The sequence below is a fragment of the Felis catus genome, chromosome E3 (genome assembly GCF_018350175.1).
Source record: "Felis catus isolate Fca126 chromosome E3, F.catus_Fca126_mat1.0, whole genome shotgun sequence".
Lineage (NCBI taxonomy): Eukaryota > Metazoa > Chordata > Mammalia > Carnivora > Felidae > Felis > Felis catus.
In genome coordinates, this window is record NC_058383.1 from 37,944,579 (window position 1) to 37,970,688 (window position 26,110).

General features: G+C 47.3%; 1 protein-coding gene across 6 annotated transcripts in view; it reads left to right on the forward strand.

Moving 5' to 3' along the window:
* The first annotated feature begins 346 nt into the window (after nt 1-346).
* CREBBP (CREB binding protein) overlaps nt 347-26,110 on the forward strand; it is a 128,730-nt gene continuing 102,966 nt past the window's right edge. For 4 of the 6 annotated variants that reach the window (XM_023246594.2, XM_023246595.2, XM_045047926.1 and 1 more), the window contains exons 1-2: nt 347-567; nt 23,687-24,399. In XM_023246594.2, the coding sequence (XP_023102362.2) occupies nt 483-567; nt 23,687-24,399 (798 nt within the window). In that variant the 5' untranslated portion in view covers nt 347-482. Of the gene's footprint in view, nt 568-18,175; nt 19,186-23,686; nt 24,400-26,110 lie in introns of those variants that run through there. The other 2 variants (XM_045047925.1, XM_023246597.2) reach the window with 2 other exon arrangements.

The following is a 26,110-nucleotide window of genomic DNA, read 5'->3' on the forward strand; positions in this document are numbered from 1 at the left end:
CGTCGGGCCGCGAGCGAATTAATTAAGTGGGGCGCGGGGGGGGGGGAGCGAGGCGGCGGCGCGGCGGCGGCGGCGGCGGCACCATGTTCCCGGGGACTGCCTGAGCCGCCCGGCCGGGCGCCGTCGCTGCCAGCCGGGCCCGGGGGGGCGGCCGGGCCGCCGGGGCGCCCCCGCCGCGGAGTGTCGCGCTCGGGAGGCGGGCAGGGGATGAGGGGGCCGCGGCCGGCGGCGGCGGCGGCGGCGGCGGCGGCCGGGGGCGGGCGGTGAGCGCTGCGGGGCGCTGTTGCTGTGGCTGAGATTTGGCCGCCGCCTCCCCCACCCGGCCTGCGCCCTCCCTCTCCCTCGGCGCTCGCTCGCGGCTCGCGGCTCGCGCTCGCTCCTCTCCCCTCGCAGCCGGCCGGGGCCGGCGCCCACCCCCCTGCCCGGGAGCCCTTGCCGGCCCGGCCGCCCGCGCTCGGGGCTGTTTCCGCGAGCAGGTGAAAATGGCCGAGAACTTGCTGGACGGACCGCCCAACCCCAAACGAGCCAAACTCAGCTCGCCCGGCTTCTCGGCGAATGACAGCACAGGTGAGGGGGGGGGCCGGGCGGGGGGCGGGGACCCCACCCGCAGGTGAGCGGCCGGGAGACCCTCCCGGAGGCGCAGGCCGGCGCGGCCGCCTCCCGGGACCCCGGCGGGCCGGCCGAGGGGGAAGTTTGTCGCCGGACTGCGCCGGGGCCCGAGCGGGCCGGCCCTGTCCCGGCGCTCCCGGCCGGCCCGGAGTTGGGGAGGCCCCCCGCGCGCCGAAAGCGAGCGGTACTTAGGCGGAGGAAAAGTAAAGTGGAGCGTGCTGGTGGTCTTCGTGGGGATTCCACGCGCCTCCCCGTGCCGCCGTGCGTCGGCTCACGCGGGGCTGCCTGGAGGGATGACAGCAAGAGGGTACGTTTCTTGGTTAGGGAAGGAAAAAGTGCAACGCAGGGGGGGCACCCAAAGTGTTTTCTGAGCTAGTAGCACAGTGCGCAGCGCTGTCGTAGCAGCAGCCAGCCCGGGAGTTACGACTTAGAAGTTTCTTGGAATGTGCTCCTTGGGAAGACATTGTTTAGCAGTTACCTTGAAAACTCTCGTTGTTTGATCGTGTAAGTCGTAACGTTTCCCCCACCCCGAACATCGGTAGCGGGACGTCCTCAAAGTTGCTGTGGTGTGTTTAATTTCAGAGGTATAACCTGAAAAGAAAGTTAAATAGCAGATCGTCTTGGGCTGCAGTCTCCACTTGAGCCCGTGTGGCTTTTACAGTGTAGATGTATAAAAAATTCTGTTAAGGAATGTCGGAATTGCAGTTTTTCCAGAAAAAAAAATTTTTGGCAGGAGGTTCAATAAAACATTCCTTGCAACAGCATCCCTGAAAACTTTCTGAGGTAATCCCATCAGTTGCCCAAGAGAAGTATTTTAATTTCTCTTCATTTAACAATTCTGGGCTCTTCTGGGATGGTTCATGGTAGCGTTATGATTGAGTTGGATTTCCTCTTTCAGAGCCTCTCCTTTGCAGTAAAAACTTGTGCGCCGCTGCGAACAATTCTGTCTCCAGCGCAGCCTGCATTTCTCCAGTAGGGTCTCGCAGTAGCAGCATCTGAAAATCAGTTTATAATGAATGGATCCAAATTGAATTATATTGCTGCAGCAATGCCTTCGGTTTTGCCGTGGACACAGCTGCTCCGCTTGTGCAAACATTTCTGTGGCCACCGGCATATTTCTACTAATGGTCTAAAAAGTCTCTTCTGTTGAAACAAAACTTGAATTTTGTGGCTTCAGTTTTAGTACAGTTCCTAGAATATTACTGTAGGAGTGAGAGAAATGATAAAAAAAAAAATCTGCTGTAAGGAGATTCTTGCCTAGTTTAAATGAAATTTCTTAAATGATGGAGCTGGCAGGGGGAGTAGATAAGTTTCTTGGGACCGGAAAGTCACTAATAATACTTTTTTATTAATTGGTAAAGAGTTGACAAAGAGTTACTTTGTCACATCAACTTCTCTGAAGTAAGAAATGTGGAAACAACCTTTTACTGCAGAACAGATTTTGCTTTTTTAATCTTGCTATGTTTTAGTGAAAAGTCTTTAACTGTATGAAAGATAGATTATGCCAGGCAAGTTCAGCTTTGAAGCTTGCCTTCTGAAACTGGTAACTTTTTGAATGGCTTTGCAGTTTTCCTATTTTTGAATGAGGTTATTGCAGATTTTGTTTTTTTATGGAGGGATAAATTACTAACAAGACTTCACAGAAAGGCTTGTCCAACTGTATGCATTTAGCGGTTTCCAAGATGGAACCCAAAGAATGGCCTTTTTGGCTAGTTCTGCTCTCGGATGGTCACCTACTGGCTTGATGTGTTGCTAATCACAAAGTTTATCGGGAAGGATTTTTCCCTCTAGGCCGCTTCCCCGCCCCCCCTTCCTTTCCAGTTTTGATCCTCCTAAGGCATGAGGGCTTGCTGTTTTCCAAATGTGGAATAAAAAAAGTTTTTGATAGCTCTAATGTAAATCATTTAAGAATAAAGTTCATAATCATACTTGATGTCGAGTCCCCTTGCTCATACATTCATCACGTCACATTATCGTGCAAGAGTCTGTTAGCGTGGGGCCAAGGAAGGGATCATCACCGAGTACATTAAACGAGGTACAGCCTTGTCTCCCATAACTACTAGTCTGAGACAGACATCTTAAGGATATATATTAAGCAAATAAAGGACCAAAGGAATTTCATTATGTACCATCAAAGGAGTAAAGGCATTGGGTTAGATGGGACAGTAGGAAGAGACTCAGCCTCGTCTTAGTGATGGGATGTGTTTTTGAGGTTCCCAGGAGAAAGTTGGGCCAGGCGGACCAAGGTGTGTTTCCTCTGTCTGCATAAAATGTGAGTGAGGGGAGCTCTGTGCTTGGGGGCCACTGAGGGGTTAGGAGCAGCAGCAGGAGGAGGCCTCGGTAGCATGAGAGTGATTTGGACTGCCATGATGTGGTATGTGTCTGTGGGGTCCGGCCTGGGGAGCTTACCAGCCAGGTGCTCCCTGCAGGGCGCTTGCAGTCTAGCGGGGAGGACGTGGGGGTGTGTAAAACATGCCAGTGAGGTAAGGTGGCATCTCTGTTCAATGTCGTTGCCTCTGATGACAGGTAGGAGGGGTCTCTGATGGCTGAGGAGGTCAGGGAAGGCTCCTGCGGAGGGTATGCCAAGGTGATAGGGGACTGGAGACGGTGCCCCAAAGGAAGGTAGCAAGTGGAAGAAGGAAAAATAGTGCTGCTGGCCTCCCCCAAACCTCAGCGCTGGAGCAGCACTGGGTTTAATGTTATGAGATGTTGTAGCATTTTCCTGTTTGACGCTGATGCCTTCAACACTTTCGCACAAATGTAGTCTTCCTTTACTTGGCGCCCATCGTTAAAAGGTAGGTCTGTGTGTTTCCAGTGTGTAGTTAGCTGGGTGTTTTGGAAACGTCTTTATTTAATACGTCCTGATTAGAACAGCATATTAGTGTGTTTCAACAGCAGGGATTCGTGATTTAACAGTGAAGGAGAAATAGATATCCAGGCAAGCAGTAGACTTTTTTTTTGTCAGCTTTATTGAAGCCAGATTTACACACGACAAATAGACTAGTTAGTTGAAAGTTTTTTAAGTCTGTCTTTGGAAAATTGAACACAGATCTGTTTCATCCTGTGCTGTTGAGGTGTTCCTAAGGAGTTGTATTACACTTTATGATGTGAATCCCTTTAAATGCAACAGGAAATCGTATTTAAAAAAAGTTTGGGGTAAATACAGTCACCAACCAAAGTACCTTGTACAACAAAATGATCTTTCATGTATGTGTAGTGCTTTGCTTCCAGTGTCCTTCTTCCCCCACCTCACCATGGTCCTCGCCGCATCCCGTGAGGCAGGACGGGAAGATGCTCTTCCTGCCGCTTCTGGGTAAGGAACCAGACCTGAGCGAGGTGATCTGCCCAAGCAACAACACAAAGGGCGAAACCAGGACCAAACCTGGCTGATTTCAAGTGCACAGTTGTGTCCATTCATTTTGTACATCTGCATCCATAAACATGACATTCGCTCGATCGTGGATTCAGGAGTTTGCGGTACGTGGCAGGATTGAGTAGCGCAACTCCAGCAGATGCGGTGAATCTTTGGGGGAAGGCCGTCACCAGCTCTTGGAGGGGGAGGTGGCGCAGGGTGTGTTCTTCCCACCAGGGTAGCCGGGCAGGTGCTCCCTCTCCCCTCTAGTTGAGTTCTGGCTAAATAGGAAGCGTAAGCTTTTGTGGAGGCTTCGATTTTGCTTACTTGTACACATGTTAGAAAAGTAGGGGCTTTTGGATAACCGAGGGGCCAGAACGGTGCACCGTCGGAGTTGCTCAGGGATGATGATGGGTAAGTACATCATAAGCACGATGACAGGGGTGCCTCCCAGTACAGCCCACTGGGACAGCGGAGAATCACTCCTGCTTGACATTTGAGCGTGAGCCTCCAACTCTTAAACCTCGTGGAAACAAGGGACAGAGACTTGTACAGGGACGGAGGCTCCGTTGGAGGCTATTTTTACGACTTCTAACTTGTAGCCACTGTGGCCATGTGACAGTATGTGATCACTGGGGGCTGTGTAAGTGCTGACTTTGTATTTTTACTTTGTGTGTTTGAGAACTAAAGAGTTAAAAACGATTTTGCCAAAGTATGCCTTTCCTGGTTAGGATGAAATGTACCTTATTGTGAGCTGTTCAAGATTAGCAGAACTTGCTTTAAGCCACTTTGGTTCTTGGATGACAGTGGGGACACCACCTCTTTGATCTTCCGTCGAAGCCAGCGTTTTGAGTATATTCCAAGAAACTAGAAGGCATGCAGAGAAGTGTTTCTCTAAAAAGGTTTTGTGCTCATAAGAGACCCGGAATAGCTGAGGAGCTTTACTGCAGACCTTTCCAGAGCCTTAGCTGCTGCCGGGCTCTGAGTCTTGGAGAGCGGGTCTGTAGTTTGCACGGTTCCGAAGCCTTTCTTATGGAATACAGGGATCGACAGACATTGTGTAAAGGGCCAGAGGTCATATTTTTGGCTTTGCATGACATATGGTCTCTGTGATAACTACTCAACACTACCATTTCAGCATGAAAACCGCCCCAGACAGTACGTACACATGTGGATGTGGCTTTGTGCCAGTAAAACTAGTAACTTTTTTTAGTGCCAGGGATTTGGCCCTTGGGGTCACAGTGTGGGACACTGATGGAATGCGGGATTAATGCTCTGAAGATCCTCGATTTTCTCTTCTGAAAAGTGGGTGTGCCCTGTAGTCCTGGCTAACTGAAAGTGCTCCTGTCATTGGACCAGCAGCCTGTTTGTCAACGGATCTGGAAGTCACAGTAGCCACATGCATGCATCCTTGCAGGCTCACGAGCAGGCAGATCTGTTGTGTAACACGCTCAGGATATAGGAGAGAATTCTGTAGTCAAGACTGTTGTTTTTTGTTTCCATCTTTAGTTATTTATATATATATACATGTATATATATATATACACACATACACATATATATACATGTATACACACATATACATATATATACATGTATATACACGTATATACATATATACATGTACACGATACGTATATACGTGTACATGATATGTATATACATATACATGTATATGATGTACATGGTATGTATATACATATATACACATGTATATGATATATACATGTCTATATATGTGTGTATATATTTTTTAGTTTTTTAACATTTATTTTTGAGAGAGAGAGTACAAGCAGGGGAGGGGCAGAGAGAGAGAGGGAGGTACAGACTTAAGCAGACTCCAGCCTCTTAACTGTCAGCACAAAACCTGATGCAGGGGCTTGAACCCATGGACCACATGATCATGACCTCAGCTGAAGTCGGACACTTGACCGACTGAGCCACCCAGGCGCCCATTTGTGTGTGTGTGTGTGTGCATGTATGTGTGTATATATGTACATATATATATGTATAGATATATAATTTTTAAAAATGTTTTATTTAGTTTTTGAGAGAGCATGAGGTCAGGGAGAGGTGGGGGGTGGGGGGGACAGAGGATGCAAAGCAGGCTCTGTGCTGAAGGCTGACAGCAAACCTGACGCAGGGCCTAAACTCATGAACTGTGAGATCATGACCTGAGCCAAAGTTGGATGCTCAACCCACTGAGCCACCCAGGAGCCCCCAATTATATATATATTTTGAATAGAAACAGGAGGACCAAGAAATTTTAAAATTGCAAAAACTTAGGCAGTGTGATGTGTTTTGAAAATTCTTAACTCGTTTGAAGCCTATTTTGAGTAGCAAATGAATATGTGATTGTTTCTTTACTGTGTATGTAACAACAGTTGAGTCGGCGGTACCACTAGGTAGTAGCAGTATACAAAGGATTCTGATCGATGGCTCTGAGTAGCTTAGAACTGTCAGCAAAATAAGACTTGGAGGCAGAACTCGAGAAAAGAATACAAAATGCTATCAACTGCCAAAACGCATGAGTTCGGGCAATCTGAAGAGGGCTTTATGTGTTCATCTGTTCTTCGCTGAACGCCGCTGTGTGTAGAAGCCCGTGGCTGATGTCTAGATGGGGGGCACCTGAGCCACATCCTGGGGACCGGTAAGGAGCTTGGCCAAGGGAAGCACACACCAGGAGTAGCCTGGTGGGCCCTCTGCTCGCATAGTCTGGTGCTTCCCGGGCCTCCCCTATGGAGCCAGAGTGGAGAACCGGGCCGCTGGGGAAGCCCGCCGGTGTCCTTGCCTTCTGTCATGTTGGGAAAAGCTCTTTGGCCACTCGGAGCAGTTTTGTCTCTGTGAGTGTCATCGTGCATGGCCTCTGGGTATGATCTGCGGCCTGTGGCGCTCACTGAAGTCCTCTGGTTGTCCCAGACGGCCTCTTGTAAGCTCTCTAACTCTGGGCCACGCGCTCTGGTTTTCAGCATGTGTGCCTGCTGTTCCCCAGCCCGCGCTCAGGCCTTTGCGCCTGGGGGTGCATCCCGCCTTAGAAATGCCGTCCCACGCTTGCTGGGCGGGCTCCTCAGGGCTGGCGTGGTCATCTGTGGCCTGCCTTGACTGGGGAAGGGACGCCACACTTGCCCAGCTCAGTCTTAAACTTGGCTTTTGGGAATATTCTCATATCGCAGCACATCACTGACAGGGAAATCTAAGCCCTTGGGGCGGTCAGTGCCCTTTGAGGGGCTTTTGCCGTCGACTTGCCGTGGGGGCTGGGGTCCGCTGTCGGGAGCGCCTGACCGTGCCGGCGTGCGGGCCCGTGGGAGCGGAGCAGAGGTTGCCCAGCTCGGCTTGGACTTGACCAGCCACGAGTCTCTTCAGACACGGGAGCTGGCGCACGGAAGGCACGCACCGAAGCGGAGGCGGCTCCTTTTCCCCCAGGATTTTAGACAGTATAAGGGGTGACTGTTGCTGCCTCTGAAGAACTGCCTTCAGGGTGTGTCCGGTTCTAAATTGGGGAAGCAGGGCCGTCTCTGAGCTCTGTGTCTAAAAGTTGGATTCCTTTTTTTTTAAACCTTCCCGTTGGACAGACAGGAATTTCATCCCGTGTGACAGTTTCCCCCGTGTTTCATTTCCATTAATCAATCACAGGAATGTTTACTGGAACCGTCGCTAACAGTAGTAAAATCTAATGGTGAAAAAATTTCACCTGATTTTATCTGACTTTCCTGTTCTTAGGTGTCCCGTCTGCTGCTGTTTGAAAATCTCTTAATTTGCCAGTCTTTCTGATACACCTGTGCCTTATTGGGTACAGTAGTAGGTCCTTAATAGTTGTAAGCTGTTCAATGGCATTGTAGGATTCTCTTGTAAAGCAGATTCTTTTTATAATTCAAAGGCTTCCCTCTGCACTACCCCCCAAATATTTTGGATTTTTTTAAATCAAAGCGGTACCACTTAAACATATTTTCACTTTGTAGTTCGAATAACCGATGAAATGACCAGAAAAAAAACTGTATGTTATGAGAGACTTGTGCAATATTTCAATAAAGGAGTATTTGATATTTGATTACAAACTGAATGATGACATTTGGAACTATAGAAATCTGTTAAATAATTAGGGTTTGCTTTGACAATTATGGGCTATAAAAGCTTGACCCAGTTCCTTTGGATTAAAATATTTTGAGTATTTGTCACCTGATTAAAAGTAGAACCTTCTAACCATGACTCAGAGTTGAAGGAAATGTCAGAGCTTTTTATACTGGGAGGCGGGCAGCATGGTAGTAAGGAAGGCACCCGGGCCTCGCTCAGTGTGGACAGAGTCTCAGCTCCCGGCTTATTAGCTCTGCAACTTGGGCTTGTGACTTTACATTTGAGCTCGGGGGGTGGGTGTGGGTTGGGGGTCTCACCTGTAAGAGGGATTTTTCCCCCCTAGAGTTTTCCTTTTTCACTTTGATCAGTTTTGTATACTGGGTGACTAGCAGGTTGCCGCAGCTGTTACTGGTGTTTAACTGTGTGGGAAACCGTTAGACATACCCTTCTCCTTGAGCCGGTGGGCATTGGGATGATACAGGTGAGCAGTCTGACCCCAGAACTGGATCCATGAAATTTCTTGCCGAATAAATGGGAAAGTGCCGCCCTCCCCCCCCCCCCCCCATTTCTCTCCCCCACCAGGGCTGGTGTGAGTGGGGTCTGGCAGTCTTGCAAAAGAATGAATTAAAGGCTGGGGGTTGGGAATCCTACAGACCAGGTGATAGTTTCACACACTTTGCTCAGTCTGTGTTTGAAGTTAAAAACTATTCTGTATTGGAAAATTGAAGTGGAAACGGAATTGTTTTTCTAGTATTGTTTCAGAACAAGGACTTGATTTAGGTTAGGACTTAGCGAAAAAGGAAAAGCAAGTATGGAGGAATCGTAAAAACGATCTTTCCATTTCAGAAAACAGAGTTAGGGGAGAAAATGGCCTTGGGATCGCTATGCAGTTTAGTCAGGTTGATTGGTGGGAAGGATGTCGGTGAAGTTTAATCTCCCCACTGGGTCGGCTCCCTCTGGTCTGGAAAGGAACAGATTCAGCTTTTTGCTGTATTGTGGGGATTTTCTCTCCTACAGATTCTATCATAGGAAATTGTTTCAGTGGAGCGTACTATTTGCCATTCTCCTAGGTATTTTGGGTGTGGTGCTTTGTGGGTTTGGCCACTAAAAATTGCCCCGTGGTGGACAAAGAGCTTTTCCTCTGAATTTGTGCCTTTACGTTAAATCTTACTTACCTTTTATTTACTAAATAACTTTCATTGAAAATGACACAAAGTAATGAAGTAGTGATAGATTTTCTGTGCCGTTGTCGTTACGCCTCTTACTCATAGTGCGATTGGGTTTTTTTGAAGAGCACAGTCTGCCCAGGGTTGAACTTCTCTTTAAAAATCTGTGAGAGAGTCATTTGAATTATTGGGAGATAGTTGGCTATTTCCGCTTGCACTGGTGACTTTCTCAGTCTTTGAAAGTGTAAGGAAAAACTGATCTCTTCCCAACAGTAAGAGAGTAGATTTGGCCATTCCCTCTGTTTGAAATGCCAGTGTTCTCATGATAGCCTCTACGCGCCGTCCAGTAGAACTTTATCTGTGATGATGACACACACGTTCTGTAGCCACACGGCCCAGTGCCGGAGTTCCTGGCAGCTTGTGGCTGTTGAGTAAATTGTTACTAATGTGATTCAGGAGCTAAATTTCAAATTTAATTTTAATTAATGTAAATGTACACAGCCGCCTGTGGCTCCTGGCTGCTGTGTTGTACAGCACAGCCCTGAGGACACATACTTCTCTCGTTTGTTCATGGTTTTCTTGAAGGTATTTATGACCATCCTTCAAAGGGACCAGTTTTTAAAGACGCTTTGAAAAATATTTGTTGTTTTAGATTTAGGATTTTTTTCTCCTTTAGAAAATACTTATTGCCCTGTGGCGCCAGTCCTAGAGAAACTGTGACACGAGTCCAAGTCCGGTGTCTGCCTTCGTGGGAGGCCGCTGTAGTCAGGTGTGACTGAGTACCTAGGAGGGGAGGTGACGGTCCCTTGCACGATGCAGGCACAGGACGGTCTCTTCCGAAAGGTCTTGGAAGGCCTTCTGGGGGAAGTGAGGTTAGCATGGAGACCTGAAGATGAGTAGGAGATGGGGGTGGGGAGTACCGTTCCGGGGGTAGGGAACAGCATAAGTAGCCATTGTGAAGGTATGGAAGCATGTTCCAAACTCCTGAGTGTGTAACAACAGGTTTTGCAAAAGCCGGTTTTATCTTTGGTGTATACTCACTGGGCTACCATGTAGAGGCCATGCGGTCTTGCTTCTGAGAGGCGGAGACTGCTGGGGTGGCCCTGCGCCGGGTGTTGGGTGGGCCCGGGCCAGGCTCTGCTGTCCCACCTCATCCTTTTACTCAGAGATTTAAATGCTTAGGTAATTCGGATCAGAGATACGTGCTTATTATGTGTGGGATACCGCTCGTCTGTGGTGCTCCCGCAGAACGGTGGTTCCGTCCCCTGGGCCAGAGGAGTGGTGGTGCGGGCAGGTGGTCCAGCGGCCCACGGGTGCCTGTCTGTTCACACAGTCTGATCAGCGCTGGGAGGATGCGGGGCTCCGGGGACGGGCGGTCAGGGAAACTGCTCAGAGGAAGGACCACCTTGGGGGTGGGGGTGTCGGTCTGGGCACCTGAAGGCAAGGTAAGGGTGTAGACAGCTCCTGGTGCCAGACCAGGGAGTCCAGATCATCCTTTTAGGGTTTGAAAACAATACAAACTTTTAGAAACCCATTGCGTCCAGGGTAGTTGGAGGAAGCTACTGTGATTGCTTCTCAGAAATCTAGACCAGCTTTTCCCAGGGTGTATTTTTTCATCCAGGTTCCTATCTGCAGGAGAGCTGACGGCTGCCTTCCCTCCCCACAAGCCGGGTTTGTGAGAGGAGAAGCCCCACGAATCACAATTCGTGTACTTAATTTGTTAGGAGATTTTTGCACAAACAGAATTTTCTTGAAAAAGTTTTTTAAAAAACTGTTTTTGAGAGTGTGGGTAACATATTCATAGAGCCCAAACTTGGAAATGGCACAGAAGAAGGTTTGGGGAAGGCCTCCCTCTCCTGCCTTCGGAATCCCCAACCTTCTGGGCCATTCTAGAGCATACTGTACAGGTGGGAGCCCGTGCTCTCTCTTGCTTGTTCCTGTATGTGGCACAGCTCACATGATGCTCCACTGTAGGTGGCCCCAGACTGATCAATGTCTCAGAGCTCTTGGCAATACTGATACTTGAAGAGCAGGCTTCATTCTAAAAATCCTTTTTTTTTTTTTTTTTTTATGGTAAAATATTTTGGTGCTGTACTTAACATAAAATGATTTTAGAGTTTATATACCATAACTGAGAATTGAAGTTTAAACTATAGTTAAAGTAAAAACTTTAGTTTAACTAAGGTTTAGTAAAAACGTTAGTAAAAATGAATTTCATGTCACCTGAAGACTGTCGGAGATTCTGTTACTGTTGTCATGTTGCACATCCCGTCATGCAGCCAGTTCACACCTGGTTTATAGTTACTCAGTTTCTGGAAAGGATTCCTGAAACCTGTGGTTTTGATTACCTGCCTTATTAGTTGATGATATACATGTGTCTCTAGCTTAACAACCTGTTTGTACACCAAGAGGATACAGTAAAAAATCAGTCTCTTGTTTGGTAGGACTTCTAAGAATATTCACGTTCACTCCAGGTCTCTTCATTAGTTTAGTTAATCAACCTAGAGATCGCAAAACACTAAGGTGACCGAAAGGTCCTTCAGGAGGAGGGCGGCTGAGTTGCCTGCTGTTGCTGGTTTGGGGAAGGGAAAGTGATCTTCCCTTCAAAAGGAAGAGAAGTCTGAGAGTTATTAAATAAGAAAGGATGGAAAACATACATAATAATTAGATCCTTTTTAGGAGTAAAAAGTGTGTGTACTTAGACTTCCAGAAGGAAATCTCTAGAAATTGTTTTTCTTGGGGATGGGGGACTGAAGATAGTTCGGCGGGGGGGGGTTCTCTGCACTTCATAGTCTTCTCGATGCTGAAAAAAAAATCCAGAAATATAATACTTGCATCACAAAACTAGTGAAAGAGTAAATCACATCCAAAGCAAAACATCTTTAGTATTTGTGGTTAGGAGAATCTATCAAATGGTGAGAAGTGGAGATTTGGTTAATTCTGTTACAAATCTTTGGACCTGTAGCACAAATGACTTGAGCAAGTGCAGACTAACTTAGAGGCGCCATCCAGAGACACACACATCAGGAAAATGTGATCGTGTTTAGAGTAATGTCCAGTCATCCCTTCCTTTGTCACAAGCTCTGATTTTTAAGAGAATCTTTCAAGTAGAGGTTTCTTCACAGATGTGCTAGAAGCTGCAGGACCTGACAGCCACCTGATGTTTCTTTGACTATTTTAAAATAACGTCAGCTTTCCCAGCGTGAGCAACATCTATCTTACCATTATGTTGGCTACAAAATGTTATATGTAGATCGTCACGTTCCTTTAGGAAAAAAAAGTAGTTTTTGGAAAGTCCCTCTTTAAAGTGCTTTTTCTTTTGTCTTTTAAGCTCATGTGAACACTAAAACTATTTTACACTAATACTGAACCCATTTCAGGTTCCATCTTCAAACTGCAGACGCTCCCAACTGGAAGTGTTCCAGGTGTTATCATCTGGGCTTGAGCTAATCACCGGGGCCTGGACACCCCAGGGGCTGCCCGACAAAAAAAAATCAATTTCTTTAATTACTTAAACGAATAGTTCCTTCGCATGGTTCAAAAATGAGAGGACACGCAGGCTGTAGAGTGAAAGCCTCCCTCCCTCTACCTAGTGTCGCAGGTAACCGCTGCGAGTAGCTTGTGCTCTTCTCCACGGTTTCTCTCTTCAGGCAGACGCTGTTCTTAGTTCCTTTGCCCCCTTTCTGCCTTTCCTTCTTACCTTACCTTACAGTAAGGAAACGAACTGTTCACATTGTTGCAGACCTGCAGATAGCAGCCCGTGAAGAGCTTCCTTATCCCTTTCCATAGTATCCATTATATGAGATGGGCCATAACTGATTTCATCTGCTCCCCCCAGATGGACACTTAGGTTATTTCCAGTCTTGTTTCCTCTCAAACAGTGCTTTAATGAACAGCCCTGCGGTTATGTGTATGTCTATAGAACAGATTCCTAAAAAGGAATTAATGGTTAAAAGGAATATGCATTGTAATTTTGATCGTATCATCTAATTGTCCTTCAAGGGCTTGTATGTTGGTGGATTCTTAAAGCTTGAAAAGCAGCACACTCAGATCCATTGTAGACATCACTGGATATTTTGTCTCTGTTACTTATTAATATTGTCTAGTTGACGGACACTCAGGTAATTCTTTAGCTGGTGATTCTCCATGATTTTGTATTTCTCAGTCGCTTGGGATTTAGCTATAATTTTATCGTGTGTGTGTTTTTTCCCTTTAAGACTTTTTTTTAGAGCAGTTTCAGGTTCACAGCAAAATTGAGGAGAGGGTACAAAGATTTCCCATATACGCCCTGCCCCCACACGCACAGCCTCCCCCTTATCGGCACCCCCCCTTAGCGCGCGTTTGTTACAGTTGATAAACCTACTCGGACGCTCTTAATCACTTTACTCAAGGGTTCACTCTTGGTGTTGTGCATTCTTTTTTTTTTTTTTTTTTTTTTTTTTTAAACTTTGTATTAAATTTTTTTAATGTTTGTTTATTTTTGAGAGTGTGACTAGGGGAAGGGCAGAGAGAGAAGGAGACATGGAATCTGAGCTGTCAGCACAGCCCACTCCGGGCTTGAACCCGTGAATCGGGAGATCATGACCTGAGCCAAAGTTGGATGCTTAATTGACATGTTTTCATCATTATAATATCATACAGAGTATTTTCACTGCCCTAAACCGCCCCCATCCCCCGCCGGCTCCACTTGTTCACCCCCCCCCCCCCCCACCAACTACTGACCTTTTTATTGTGTCCATAGTTTTGCCTTTTCCAGAATGACCTACAGTTGGAACCATGTAGTATGTTGCCTTTTCAGTTTGGCTCCTTCTACTTAATAAGACACATTTAAGGTTCCTCTATGTTTTGTCTTGTGGTGCTGAATGATACTCAGTTGTCTGGATGTTGTGTAGTTTTTGGATTTCGTGTGTTCATTTCCTGTTACGGGCTCTCCTAGGCCCACACACTTTTATATCCTGTACGCTGACACCTCCAAGTCCAGACAGCGGTCTTTCCCCCTTTCTCCTGTCTTGGTGTTGCTGCCTGCCAGCTATATCTCCCAGCATTTGGGCCAGAGGACTGGTCTCCGATGCCCCTTGCTTGTTACTCATGCTGTAGCCAGATAGTCTGAGGCAGCTTGGCACCTGCAGTCTAGGCTTGCTTCTGCAGACGTTGGATGCTAGCACAGCACCCTACATTCCTCCTCTTCCAGGACTTTTCTTTTTTTCTCTTTTTTTGGGGCGCCTGGGTGGCGCAGTCGGTTAAGTGTCCAACTTCAGCCAGGTCACGATCTCGCGGTCCGTGAGTTCGAGCCCCACATCGGGCTCTGGGCTGATGGCTCAGAGCCTGGAGCCTGTTTCCGATTCTGTGTCTCCCTCTCTCTCTGCCCCTCCCCCGTTCATGCTCTGTCTCTCTCTGTCCCAAAAATAAATAAACGTTGAAAAAAAAAATTTTAAAAAAAGAAACAGCGTGAGTTGGGGAGAGGGGTGAGGGGTGGGGGTAGAAAGGGGGGGGAGGGAGGGAGGGAGAGAGAGAGGGAGAGAGGGAGAATATCTTAAGCAGGCTCCATGGTCAGCACGGAGCCTGACACGGGGCTCGATCCCATGACCCTGTGATCATGACCTGAGCTGAAATTGAGTCAGACATTCACACGAGCCACCCAGGCGGCTCCCCCCCACCCCCCCACCGATTATTAATTGAGTAGCAGAGCGGATAGGCAGCTGGCTAAGCCTCCCTGCCCCCCTGGCTCTGGGTGCTCCTCAGCCGTGGTGGTGGAGAACAGTGAACGTCTTTCTGCTCCCTCTGCTCCAGACCATCTGGTTACAGTTGAGAATCTGCTGAGTGAATTACGGTTGGTCCAGTGGTGGTTCGCTGCTGTGACAGCATCTTCTGTCCCGCCTTTGTCTTAGGAAGGCTTAAAATCTCTTCCCGTCAGGGGGTCAGCGTGTAAACCACGTTTAGGAAACTTAAATTGTCCTAGCCCTCTGGGCACAGCACTTGGAGCTTGTAAGCTTGTAAAGCTCATCGAGCGAGGCCAGGAGGCCGGCTGCCATTCCAGGACTCTGGTGATTGAGGTCCAGCGTGACAGGACTTTCAGTCAGGACTGTCTTGGGTTCTTTAAGGGGAAGGTAAACAGCAAACATTTGGTGAAACAAGATTTTTTTTTTTTAATGTTTATTTTTGAAAGAGAGAGCGTGAGCGGGGGAGGAGCAGAGAGAGAGGGAGACACAGAATGGGAAGCAGGCTCCAGGCTCTGAGCTGTCAGCACAGAGCCCAACGCGGGGCCGAACTCAAGAACCGTGAGGTCAAGACCTGAGCCGAAGTTGGATGCTCAACCTACTGAGCCACCCAGGCGCCCTGAAACAAGATTTCTTGATACTTGAAGCAAAGTAACCACGAAATGCATTTGTGAATGAAAAAAGAAAATGCTCAGATTTTAATAGTAAATTGTGTACATCAGACTCTACCTTTCTTGGGTAGACTTACTCTTGAAAAAGTATATGAATAAAGCAGGTATGTCCCCTCTGATTTACACCGTAGTTTGTAAGGTGCTGTAGTTTTATTTCCGTTAGTTTTATCTACTGCAGTACCCTGGTTTCCTTCCCCTTGCTTCAGATGGTACAGTTCATGGTATTTAAATATTTAAAAGTACTTACTGGGTAGGTTTCCATGTAAAAGAGTCTCCCTGGTGGATCCTTTGGTAACATGAATATTTGTCCCATAAGTTAGCTATAAATTTGGGTTTAATAAATTAAATTGTATTATAACTCTTAACATGAGACTTACTTATACTAGAGAATAGAATTTGGGTTTTATTTTTTGTCCTATGCTCTGCTGTGTCTGATGAGTGATTATTATTTTTTTAATGTTTATTTATTTTTGAGAGACACAGAGTATGAGCAAGAGAGGGGCAGAGAGAGAGGGAGACACAGAATCCGAAGCAGGCTCCAGGCTCTGAGCCGTCAGCACAGAGCCCAATGCCAGGCTTCAGCTCACAAACTGTGAGATCATGACCTGAGCCAAAGTCAGTTGCTAAACCGACTGAGCTACCCAGGTGTCCCTGATGAGCAATTATTTAAATGCACATTACTGGTGGATCTTCCCCAGAAAGACATTCTTCATTAGAGCCTTCTAGTGGGTCCCTCCCTCCTGCATCACTGCACACACCTGCAGAGGGACTCCTGCCATGTTGGAGTTGAAACTCACCGCAAGCAGAGTGGCTAGCTTGTTCTGTCTGCTCAGCTCCCTGCTTCCACCCCTCCCCATTTCCAGTGTCCCTGTCTCAATCTCTTTTCCTTCTAAAGATCTGCTCAGAGTTGGCCTCTCATTTGAAGACTTTCTTGCTTCCGTTCATTCCCTTACTCCACTTGCTTGTAATATCTGATATTTGTGTGTTAACAGTTTGCCTTTGTGACTTGGTGTCCATGGCCTGTCTCCCTCAGTTACATTATAATCCTTTGGGGGGCTGACTTTTATTTGAGTCTCAAATAAGCCCCGTTAGCCCTGAATGGAGCGAAGTCTCGAGAGCGAGGACACGGCCCCACCGTAGGGAGGCCGGGAGGAGGCAGATTCCCCAGCCAAGTCTGCTCTGGCTCATGAACAGATAGTGATTCCGAGGAGGGGAAGCACTTTTTTGTTCAATGCAAGATCACTGTTGAGAATGAAGTAAAAACCTCATTATTCTGTGCTAATTAGTGGGTGGTGTATCTGCATGAAAAGCTTGAATCACTGAAGATTTTAGAAGGAATTTACTTTAATTATTTCCTAATAGTCATTGTACCAAAAAAAAAAAAAAAAAAAGATGTCTTTCGGGAATGTCTTTAAATGCCTAGATAAAAATTATTTGTAATGGTCTAAATGCTAATAAAACGGTGTTCTTTCTTTTTCCTTTAAAAATGTTTTAATTCTGCGTCGTTGAAGAGTTGTCCCATTATCCACGCAATCCCATGAATTTTCAAAGCAGAGTAAGCTTTAATTCTCCTAGAATTGTCACACGTTGTTAGGGCTTTACCATAGAGAGGGGACTGTTGTTGAGCACGAACCCTGTGCTGGACATGGGGTGCCAGGTCCTTGATGTGCATGTGTCTTTTAGTCCTCACAGCGACCTCAGAAGATGGTGCCCTGACAGACAGTGACTAATATTGATGGGACCCTTATTGCCTGTCAGGCTAAGGGCTGTATCCGCGTTGTACGATTTAATCCTTTCATCAATGATCCTAGAGGGAAGTGCCGTTTTCTTTTCCATTTTAGAGCTAAGGAAATAGTAAGGAGGTGTAGGAGGAGGAAGTGACAGATATGGGCCTGAATCAAGACCTCGAGGTACTATTCGCACCACACCGGCTGTGGCTCCTGCGTCGCGAGTGTCTGACTAATGTATTAATGACTGTGCCACGGGGGTCTCGAATGGTCTCCAGATCATCTAAGAATTAGAACCCTGTGAAAGTGTTTACCCTTCTGTCATTTCCTCCTCTTTAGATATGAGCCTTTTCAGAATGCCTTGCCCGTTTGGATTAATTTTTGTATCCAGTTTTGTCTCGGGAATTAAAACTTCTTTTTGTAAAAGTTTCCAGGGCTGATGTATAAAAGTTCTGAGCGTTCTTAAGATTTAAGACAAGCATTTGAATAGTTCTAGTACGAGTAATGCCGAAAGAGACGTAAAGAAATTACGGAAAGAAAAACAAAAGCAGACCTTTTTCACTGAGAGTAAGGGCTGCAGAGAGCCGTGGGCGTGGGTGGGGAAGGCAGGGTATCTGTGGGAGGGGAGTTTCATGCTTGAGAGTAGAGAAACATGAACATGAAACAGCGTCTAAACTCTCACTCTTAGGTTTTTCCTCAAGCTAACATCTCTTATTCTGTGTTAATGCCGTTTAATCTTTACATCAGCCATGGGATGGAGGGCCGTGGATGCCGAGGGGGAGCTGGAGGCAGAAGTAACCTGATTGGTCCCCTGCAGGATAATGAGGCTGCGTAAAGGGGAAGCAGGGCAGGAGAATTCATGATTGAATTTTGTTCTCTTTGTTTCTCTTTTATGAAAGTAGTCATAAATGTTAAGATGACTATTTTATATCTTTGGCTACACAAGGCAAGTGTTAAAATTGATACTGTGTATCCTGTAACTTGGGCACTCTTCGCTGTAATTCACTCGTTCCCTCAGCGTGAAGGGGTGTGTAGAGAGCCCGATTCACAGAAGCATTTTATGCAAGGCACTGAGTAGACACGATCCCTCGGTCATGGTCCTTAAAGCCTTGTGAATTTTAACTGGGAGTTGATAGTATGCTTTTAAGACTCAGTCATGTCTGCCAACCATAGAAGAGTTACTACTTCTGGCCAGTACAAGATTTGATCAACTTGATTGTGTACATTCGAACAGAAAAATCAGTTCTGCCAGTCAGAGAATTTGGGGCCCCAATTGCCATTGAAAGGAAAAACATAAGGTGTTACGACAGAAAGAGGAGATGGTAGAAAACCCGAGGAAGGATGTGTTTTGTGGATGATTGGCCCAGCTGCATTTGAACAGACTCTTCAGACAAAGCTGTTTTCAGATGTTACAGGCTGGATGGATGGATTCAGCCACTTACCTGGTATTTGATTTGTAAAATGAAGAGCTTTTTTTCAGGGTACCTGATAGTAGTTCTTTACTTGTTTAAGATGAAATACTGACTTCTGATAATGGTGGGTAAGAATGGATCTTAGAACGTGTGTAGGATGCCTTGTCTTTCAGTGTTTAGAGGGGATTGTTTCCTGGAGCAGGGTTTCTCTGAGCAGCCTAGAAGTGAAACATCCCTTGCGACCATGCTGGATGAAGACCTTCCATGCTGTGGATGCCCTAACTTTGTAGGAGTGTGACAGAGACCGGGAAGCTTATAGCTACCTTTTTCTCACATCAGCTTAATGAAAGGGACGGACTCTAGGGTGGCATCCGAAGAGCCCCAAGAGAGAAAATTCCGGTTGGCTATAGAGGCATGACAGGCGGTGTTTGCCGTGTGACAGAGAAGTCTCCTGCGAGAGGTGAGCCCCTAGAAGGCATGGTCCCATAAGTCTTATTCAGCCTCAGCTCTGCTCTCTCCTGGGTCCCCCGGTAACTTGGTAGAGAGAAGGGAACTTACCTGGGACTGGAAGTTATAACACTCAATCTTGAATTTTAGGAACTTCCGGTGATTCAGATTGGTATTGCCCAACCATTGTGTTGGGACACTGTGGTGTGTAGAAAGCATAACTGTGTATGTTGCAATATCCCGGCTTTCCTTCTTCACTCTCCGTTGTCAATTTTTTGAACTGGAGAATAGGGAACATGGTGACAGTAATGGTGAGAAGGGTGGTATTGTGAGTACGGATGGCCCTCCGCAGGCCGTCTTTATTTTATAGACTCCTTGTATATTTGGGTGTATACACGTTCATAAGTGTTGGGACTGGTAGGTGAGGACGGGAGTAGAATTAGTCAATTCTTTCTACAGCTGAATGGCTGGGAGATGCGTTTGGGCTGAAATAAGATGAGAAAAGTGGTCAAGGTGGACAAAATGTGTCAAACCAATACAAACCAAAAGTGAGCCCAAGACATGCTGCCTTGTGACACTTGTCAAAGTTGCGTGTGCATTTGGAGTAGAGGTATGGTAAATCATTAAAAAAAGACAACAACCCCAAACTGGTAAATTTGAGAGTGGCAGGATGGTGGGTGATTCCTTAAAAGTAAGATATTTAAAAGTTTTTGTGCAGTATGGAATAAGAAAACCAGCATGTGCCCTGTTCCAGCTTTCATCGTATAACCCTGGGATGTCGGCCCTGTTTCACACTCGAGGGAAGTGAGATGCACACATGGAGCAGCTTGCTCAGGGACACAGGGCTGGTCGATTCGGCCAGGATTTGGACACGGGTGTTCCACTTCCGGGTGTTCCTTTTCCTTCCTCGTTGCCCATTCTCACACCGGAGTGGGGACCCTCACTCTGACACTGCCGCGTTTAACTATGTATTCAGGTTTGCCTGCTCTGGTCCTGGCCTCGCTGCCAGGACTAGGCACTAGGAAAAGTGCTTCCAGACACTTGGAAGAGCCAATCAGGGAACTTCCGCAGGTTGTTCGAAACTTTAAATATTAAATATTTGGAGTTCATTTCCTTCTAAGGATTTACAGTGTTTGACACCGTCTCTTCATCCCCTCCCTGGGAAATAGAAAGGAAACTCGATCTCTGTCATCATGGTTCCTACTTGCTGGTTTAGATGTAGTTTCATTTTCATGTTCATACGTTGAGAAGCATTGCATTAAAACACACACACACACACACACACACACACACACACACACACACACACACTGGTTTGTTGGTTTCTTGGGTTTTTTTATTTGTTTTTTAAGAATGTGGAGTACGGGCGCCTTCCTTGCTCAGTTGGTAGCGACTGTGACTCTTGATCTTGGGGTTGTGACTTGGAGCCCCACGTTGGGTCTACATAGAGATTACTTAAAACTAAAATCTTAAAAGAATATGGAATAAAAACGTATGCGTGTGGCTAGAGTCTGGAAGGCAACAAAACTTGAGTTACGTTGGAGAGTTGTTTTCTTTTTCCTTGATTTCATGTGTTTTTTTTTTAATTTTTATTTAATGTGTTCTTTGTATCTGGAGACCTTAGTGAATCTCCAAATTCAGGACAACATAATGCCATAAGAGCTATGGAATGGAACCCACCAAACCACATCGAGGTGCAAAAAGCCCTGATCACTGGTTGTGTCTCAGCTGTCTGTTGTATCCAGGAGTCAGCTCCTGTGTCTCTTCCTAATTACATGTCCTGTAATCTGGAGGAAGCAACCCCAAATTGAGGGACGTTCTACAAAACCAACTGGCCTGTCCTCTTCAAAAATGTCAGAGTTATGAAAGAACAAGCCTAAGGGACCTTCCCAGACGAAAAGACAAAGACATGACAGCGAGGTGCCCTGGGGCCCGGAATTGGGCTTTAGACCAGGAGAGGGAATGTGATGAAGGGTGTTCGTGAGACAACTGGTCGCATTTGAGTAAGGGCAGTCAGTACATTAAGTATTGGGTCAGTGTTAAATTTACTAAATTTCATAAATGTGCTGTGTTTTTGTAAAATGGTGTTCTTAGGAGATGCATGGTCAAACACTTGGGAAGAAGGGCTCATACTGTCTGCAACTTGCTCTCACAGGTTCTACAAAAACTCTGTGTGTGTGTGTGTGTGTGTGTGTGTGTGTGTACAGTTGCAAGTAATTTCTAATTCCTTCTAGCCGGGTAGGATGAGTTTGGTATGTATTAGAGGTGGTCTGTACATAACACGTATGTACGGAGAACTTTGGAAGCCGAAAAGAGGGACGGGTCCGCTCTGCAGGGGCAGCCTGAAGAAAGTCTTCAGAGTCACTGTGTTGAACCTGAGTGAGAGGGAGGGGTGTTGTGACCAAGAGAGAGAGCATCCAGAAGAAGGATTTCTGCGTATGACAGCCCACTGTGTTGTGGCTGGAAGGTAGGGCACATCAGAAGGTGCCAGGGGTTGCTCAGGGGCCACTCCTGATGGCCTGGTATGCCTTATGAAGGAGTGTGAACTGCATCCATAGACATGATGGAGATACCAAGATGCCTTCGGCTGCACGTTTCATTAAACTTCAGCTAGAATGGCTTAAATGATAGGAAGTGTATCTTCTCACATCACAGGAAATCTGAAGGCAGGGAGGGTCCAGAGTTGGATAATTCAGCTTGGAGATGGCTTCACGAACCCAGTGTCTAGTTTTGCTGTAGCCCGTCCTTACTTAGTGTGTGAGTGGTGTCTCCTCTCCTGTCTGGGGAGGGAAAGGGAGATTTCTTCCCAAGCATGCCTTGCTGTAAGGAAGGAGAACCTTGTCCAGAACAGTCTTGGCCAACTTGCCTTCAATTCTCTTTGCTGGGATTGCGTCCCTGCAAGAAGGTACTTGTGGTGGGTGGCTCTTGAGTCACTCTTGCTCCTGCAGCCGGGACGGTGTTGCCCTTCCTTAGAGGAACCTTGGAGCGGTCACGCGAGGGGCTTGCTGGGTCAGCAGTCTATCGGTCCTGTTGCCGTGGAGAAGACCGTTCAGTTTTTCAGAGTGGGGAGTGGGAGAGGGAGTGACTGTATTTAAACAACGGAAACAGACACATGCACTCATCACCCCACCACTTTGACCAGTACCACTCTTTATTTTTGGCCTGTTGCTGTCCAGCCACTGCCCACGTGCACGTACTTCAGTGCTAATCTTACTTGACGTGCCATTTTACATACGATGTCATTTGCATGTTTTTACATAACATGCATATTTTCCTACCTTTTTAGTCTTCGACATTATTTTAAGAGATATGTAACGTTTTGTAACATTATACAGTAATTTATTAAACCTTCTGTTCTGTTATTGTGGAACGGTAATAACGGCTAATACGATGGAATACTTAGCCCCACAGGCACTGTTGGTTGGAATGCTTTACGTTTATTAATTCACGTAGTCCCCACGAAACCCTGTGAGGTCTGGTGGCCATTATCACCACCGCGCCCCCCCCCCCCCCCGGTTTCCAGACAGAGGAAACCAAGGTGTAGAAAGTCAGGGGAGCTCGGAGCTAGTACGTGAGGGACTAGAAGCAGAGCTGGGCTCAAGCAGGCAGTCGGGTCCTCGGTCTACCCATTGGGCTGGGCCGCCTCCGCACCTTGTCTGTACCATGTCGATGCCACACACACGGCCACTCGTGTTGTTTCCTACACATCTTGTCCTTTGTGCACGTGGCCAGGTGGCTTCGGGGTGAAGGAGGCGTGGTCGGTGAGGGACTGAGGGACGGAGATGACACAGAGGCCATACGAGAGAGAAATGGTACTTTGAGAGGGACTGGGAAATCCTGTGTGCTCACGCTTGGAGGTCCCTGTGCTGCCCGTAACCCCTCTCACGTCAGACAAGTAGTTGTCAAGTTGTTTTCTTTTCCTTTTAACTGTTCTTAGTTCCTTTACATGTCTTTATTTTCTGCAGCTTCAACACTGTGAGAACTCTCATATTCTGTTTAGGCTCGGGTTTTGTTTTGTTTTTGTTTTTCTTTAATAATTTACCGTTTAACTCTGTGATCACTTAAGGTTAGAGTTTAATTTCCCCAAATTGCTTTTCATCTCACCTGATGCCCATTTATCAGGGCACACATACATTCTCCAGAGCATTTTAACATAATTTGGTGAAGGTTTAATTGATTAATTTCCTCTAATTCCATTAATTTCCTTTAATTTGTGTATCTATGTTTCTCCTCACACCACATGGTTTGATTATTGTTTTAGAATATATGATAAAATCTAGTAGGGCCGACCCTCCTCTCATCTCTGTTTAACTTCTCCTCCTTTAGCGTTTGAAGGTTAGCCTTCCCTGTTTTATTTTCCCAAGTGAAGTTTCCAATCATTTTAACGTTACTCTTAAGACGTGCCAGTGTTCTCGGGCGGTGCTCCTTTGGGTTAAGGTCATAGTGACATAATGACATTTGGAAAGCTCTTACGGTTGCTTAGTTTCTCATTTCCATTTCTGTTTAATTTCTAGATTTTGGATCATTGTTTGACTTGGAAAATGATCTTCCTGATGAGCTGATCCCCAATGGAGGAGAATTAGGCCTTATAAACAGTGGGAACCTTGTTCCAGATGCTGCTTCCAAACATAAACAACTGTCGGAGCTTCTGCGCGGAGGCAGCGGCTCTAGTATCAACCCAGGAATAGGAAATGTTAGCGCCAGCAGCCCCGTGCAGCAAGGCCTCGGTGGGCAGGCTCAAGGGCAGCCGAACAGTGCAAACATGGCCAGCCTGGGTGCCATGGGCAAGAGCCCTCTGAACCAGGGAGATTCTTCAGCCCCCAGCCTGCCCAAACAGGCAGCCAGCACCTCTGGGCCCACTCCCCCTGCTTCCCAAGCACTGAATCCGCAAGCACAAAAGCAAGTGGGGCTGGTGACCAGCAGCCCTGCCACGTCGCAGACGGGACCTGGGATCTGCATGAATGCTAACTTTAACCAGACCCACCCTGCCCTCCTCAATAGTAACTCTGGCCATAGTTTAATGAACCAGGCCCAGCAAGGACAGGCGCAAGTCATGAATGGCTCTCTTGGGGCGGCCGGCAGAGGAAGGGGAGCTGGGATGCCGTACCCCGCGCCCGCCATGCAGGGGGCCTCGAGCAGCGTGTTGGCTGAGACGTTAACGCAGGTCTCGCCGCAAATGGCCAGTCACGCGGGACTGAACACGGCGCAGGCAGGAGGCATGACCAAGGTAAGTGAGCTGAAGTGCTCTGAATGCTTCCTACTCCTGGGGGCGGGGAGCTTCTCCTTCCTAGCAGGTAACGCGGTAACGGGGGTGGGGGGCTGGTGGAATGCGGTGTGTTCCTGCCTCCTTCAGTCTTTCCCTCTGCCCCTCAGATTTGGAGGAGGGAGAGCTGGTATCTGGAACCCAGAGAGAAAGATCTCTGCCCCTGTTCTTAAAGTGGGAATTCTTGGGGCGCCTGGGTGGCTCAGTCGGTTGAACGTCCGACTCTTGATTTCGGCTCAAGTCGTAGTCCCAGGGTCGTGGGATCAAGCCCTTTGTCGGGCTCTGCATTTACTGTGGGGCCTGCTTGTGATTCTGTCTTTGCCTCTTCCCCCTCCCCCACTCGTGCACGCTCTCTCTCTAAAATGCAGTACAGCAAGGTGGGAATTGTTAAAGAAGCCCGCAGTAGAGTAGCCTGCACGTGAGGCAGTTGAGAACGTTGGGAAGGTATCTGGACTAATCGCCAGTTTTCAGCCCCTTAGGAAGATGTGTGCACATAGGACCACATGGTTGAAAGAGGCACCTTCTGCTGGGAATCAGCTTTGTGTCGCATCCCTGACTCTCGTGGAGGCTGCTCTATCCCGCTTTTACCCAGCTGACGGAGTTGTCGCCCGGTAGACCCTTTCCTTTTGACATTCGCCCGGCCGGCGAAGTGTCTTTTGTCCCAGTCCCCATTTTACCAGCAAAGAAGCTGCATTCCGGGCTGCTCAGCTGCCTGCCGTGAGGAGGCGGCGGAGCCTGGGCAGCTTGGGCCTTCGGGTCACAGGAGAGACTTGGGAGCTGTGGTCCCCAGAGTGGGGTCCGTGGGCCGACAGGGCAGCGTCTGCAAGGAGCTTGTTAGAAGCGCAGAGCTCCCGACTCGGAACATAGGGTGCAGCCCGGTGCCCTGCGCTCTCCAGAGCCTCCGGGGGGCCGGGGAGCCTGTGCAGGCTGGGCTCTGGCTTGTAGCTATCGGCCTGCAGTGGGCAGCGGGCATGCAGAGTGGCGGCTGAACTCGGAGAGCAGGGAGGGGAGAAGCTGGGGAGATGGGAGACGGGACAGGAAGGGGGCAGGCTGATTCTCAGTGAGGGAGCAGGCCCCGCAGAGGCGCCCAGACGAAGGCTACTCAGCGGCGGCCACTGGAGCACCTGTTTCAGGCAGCATTTGGAACAGCAAATTCTAGAACAGTAGAATCGTTTGGCTGTTGCTTGGATTTGAGTCCAAATAAAGGAAAAGGAGAAGCAAGAGTAGCACACAGTCTCCCCACAAGGCTCATGGGGGCATTGGGAGAGGCACGGGAAGCCCGAGGACTGTCTTAGGTAAGGAGACCATTTTTTTTTTTAACTTGGGAAATAAAAATGAGATAGAGTTGACCATTGAACAACACAGGTTTGAACTATGTGAGTCTGTTTATACGTGGGTGGGTTTTTTTCATAAACACGGTACTATAAATGCATTTTCCTTATGATTTTGTTAATAACGTTTTCTTTTCTCTAGCTGGCTTTATTGTAAGAAAACAGTATATAATACATATATGTAACATACAAAATAAGTGTTAAACTACTGTTTATGTTACTGGCAAGGCTTCCGATCAGTAGTAGGCTATTAGTAGTTAAGTTTTCAGGAAATCCAAAGTTCTATGCCAATTTTCAACTGGGTGGGGATCAGAGCCTCAGACCCCTGCATTGTTCAGCAGTCA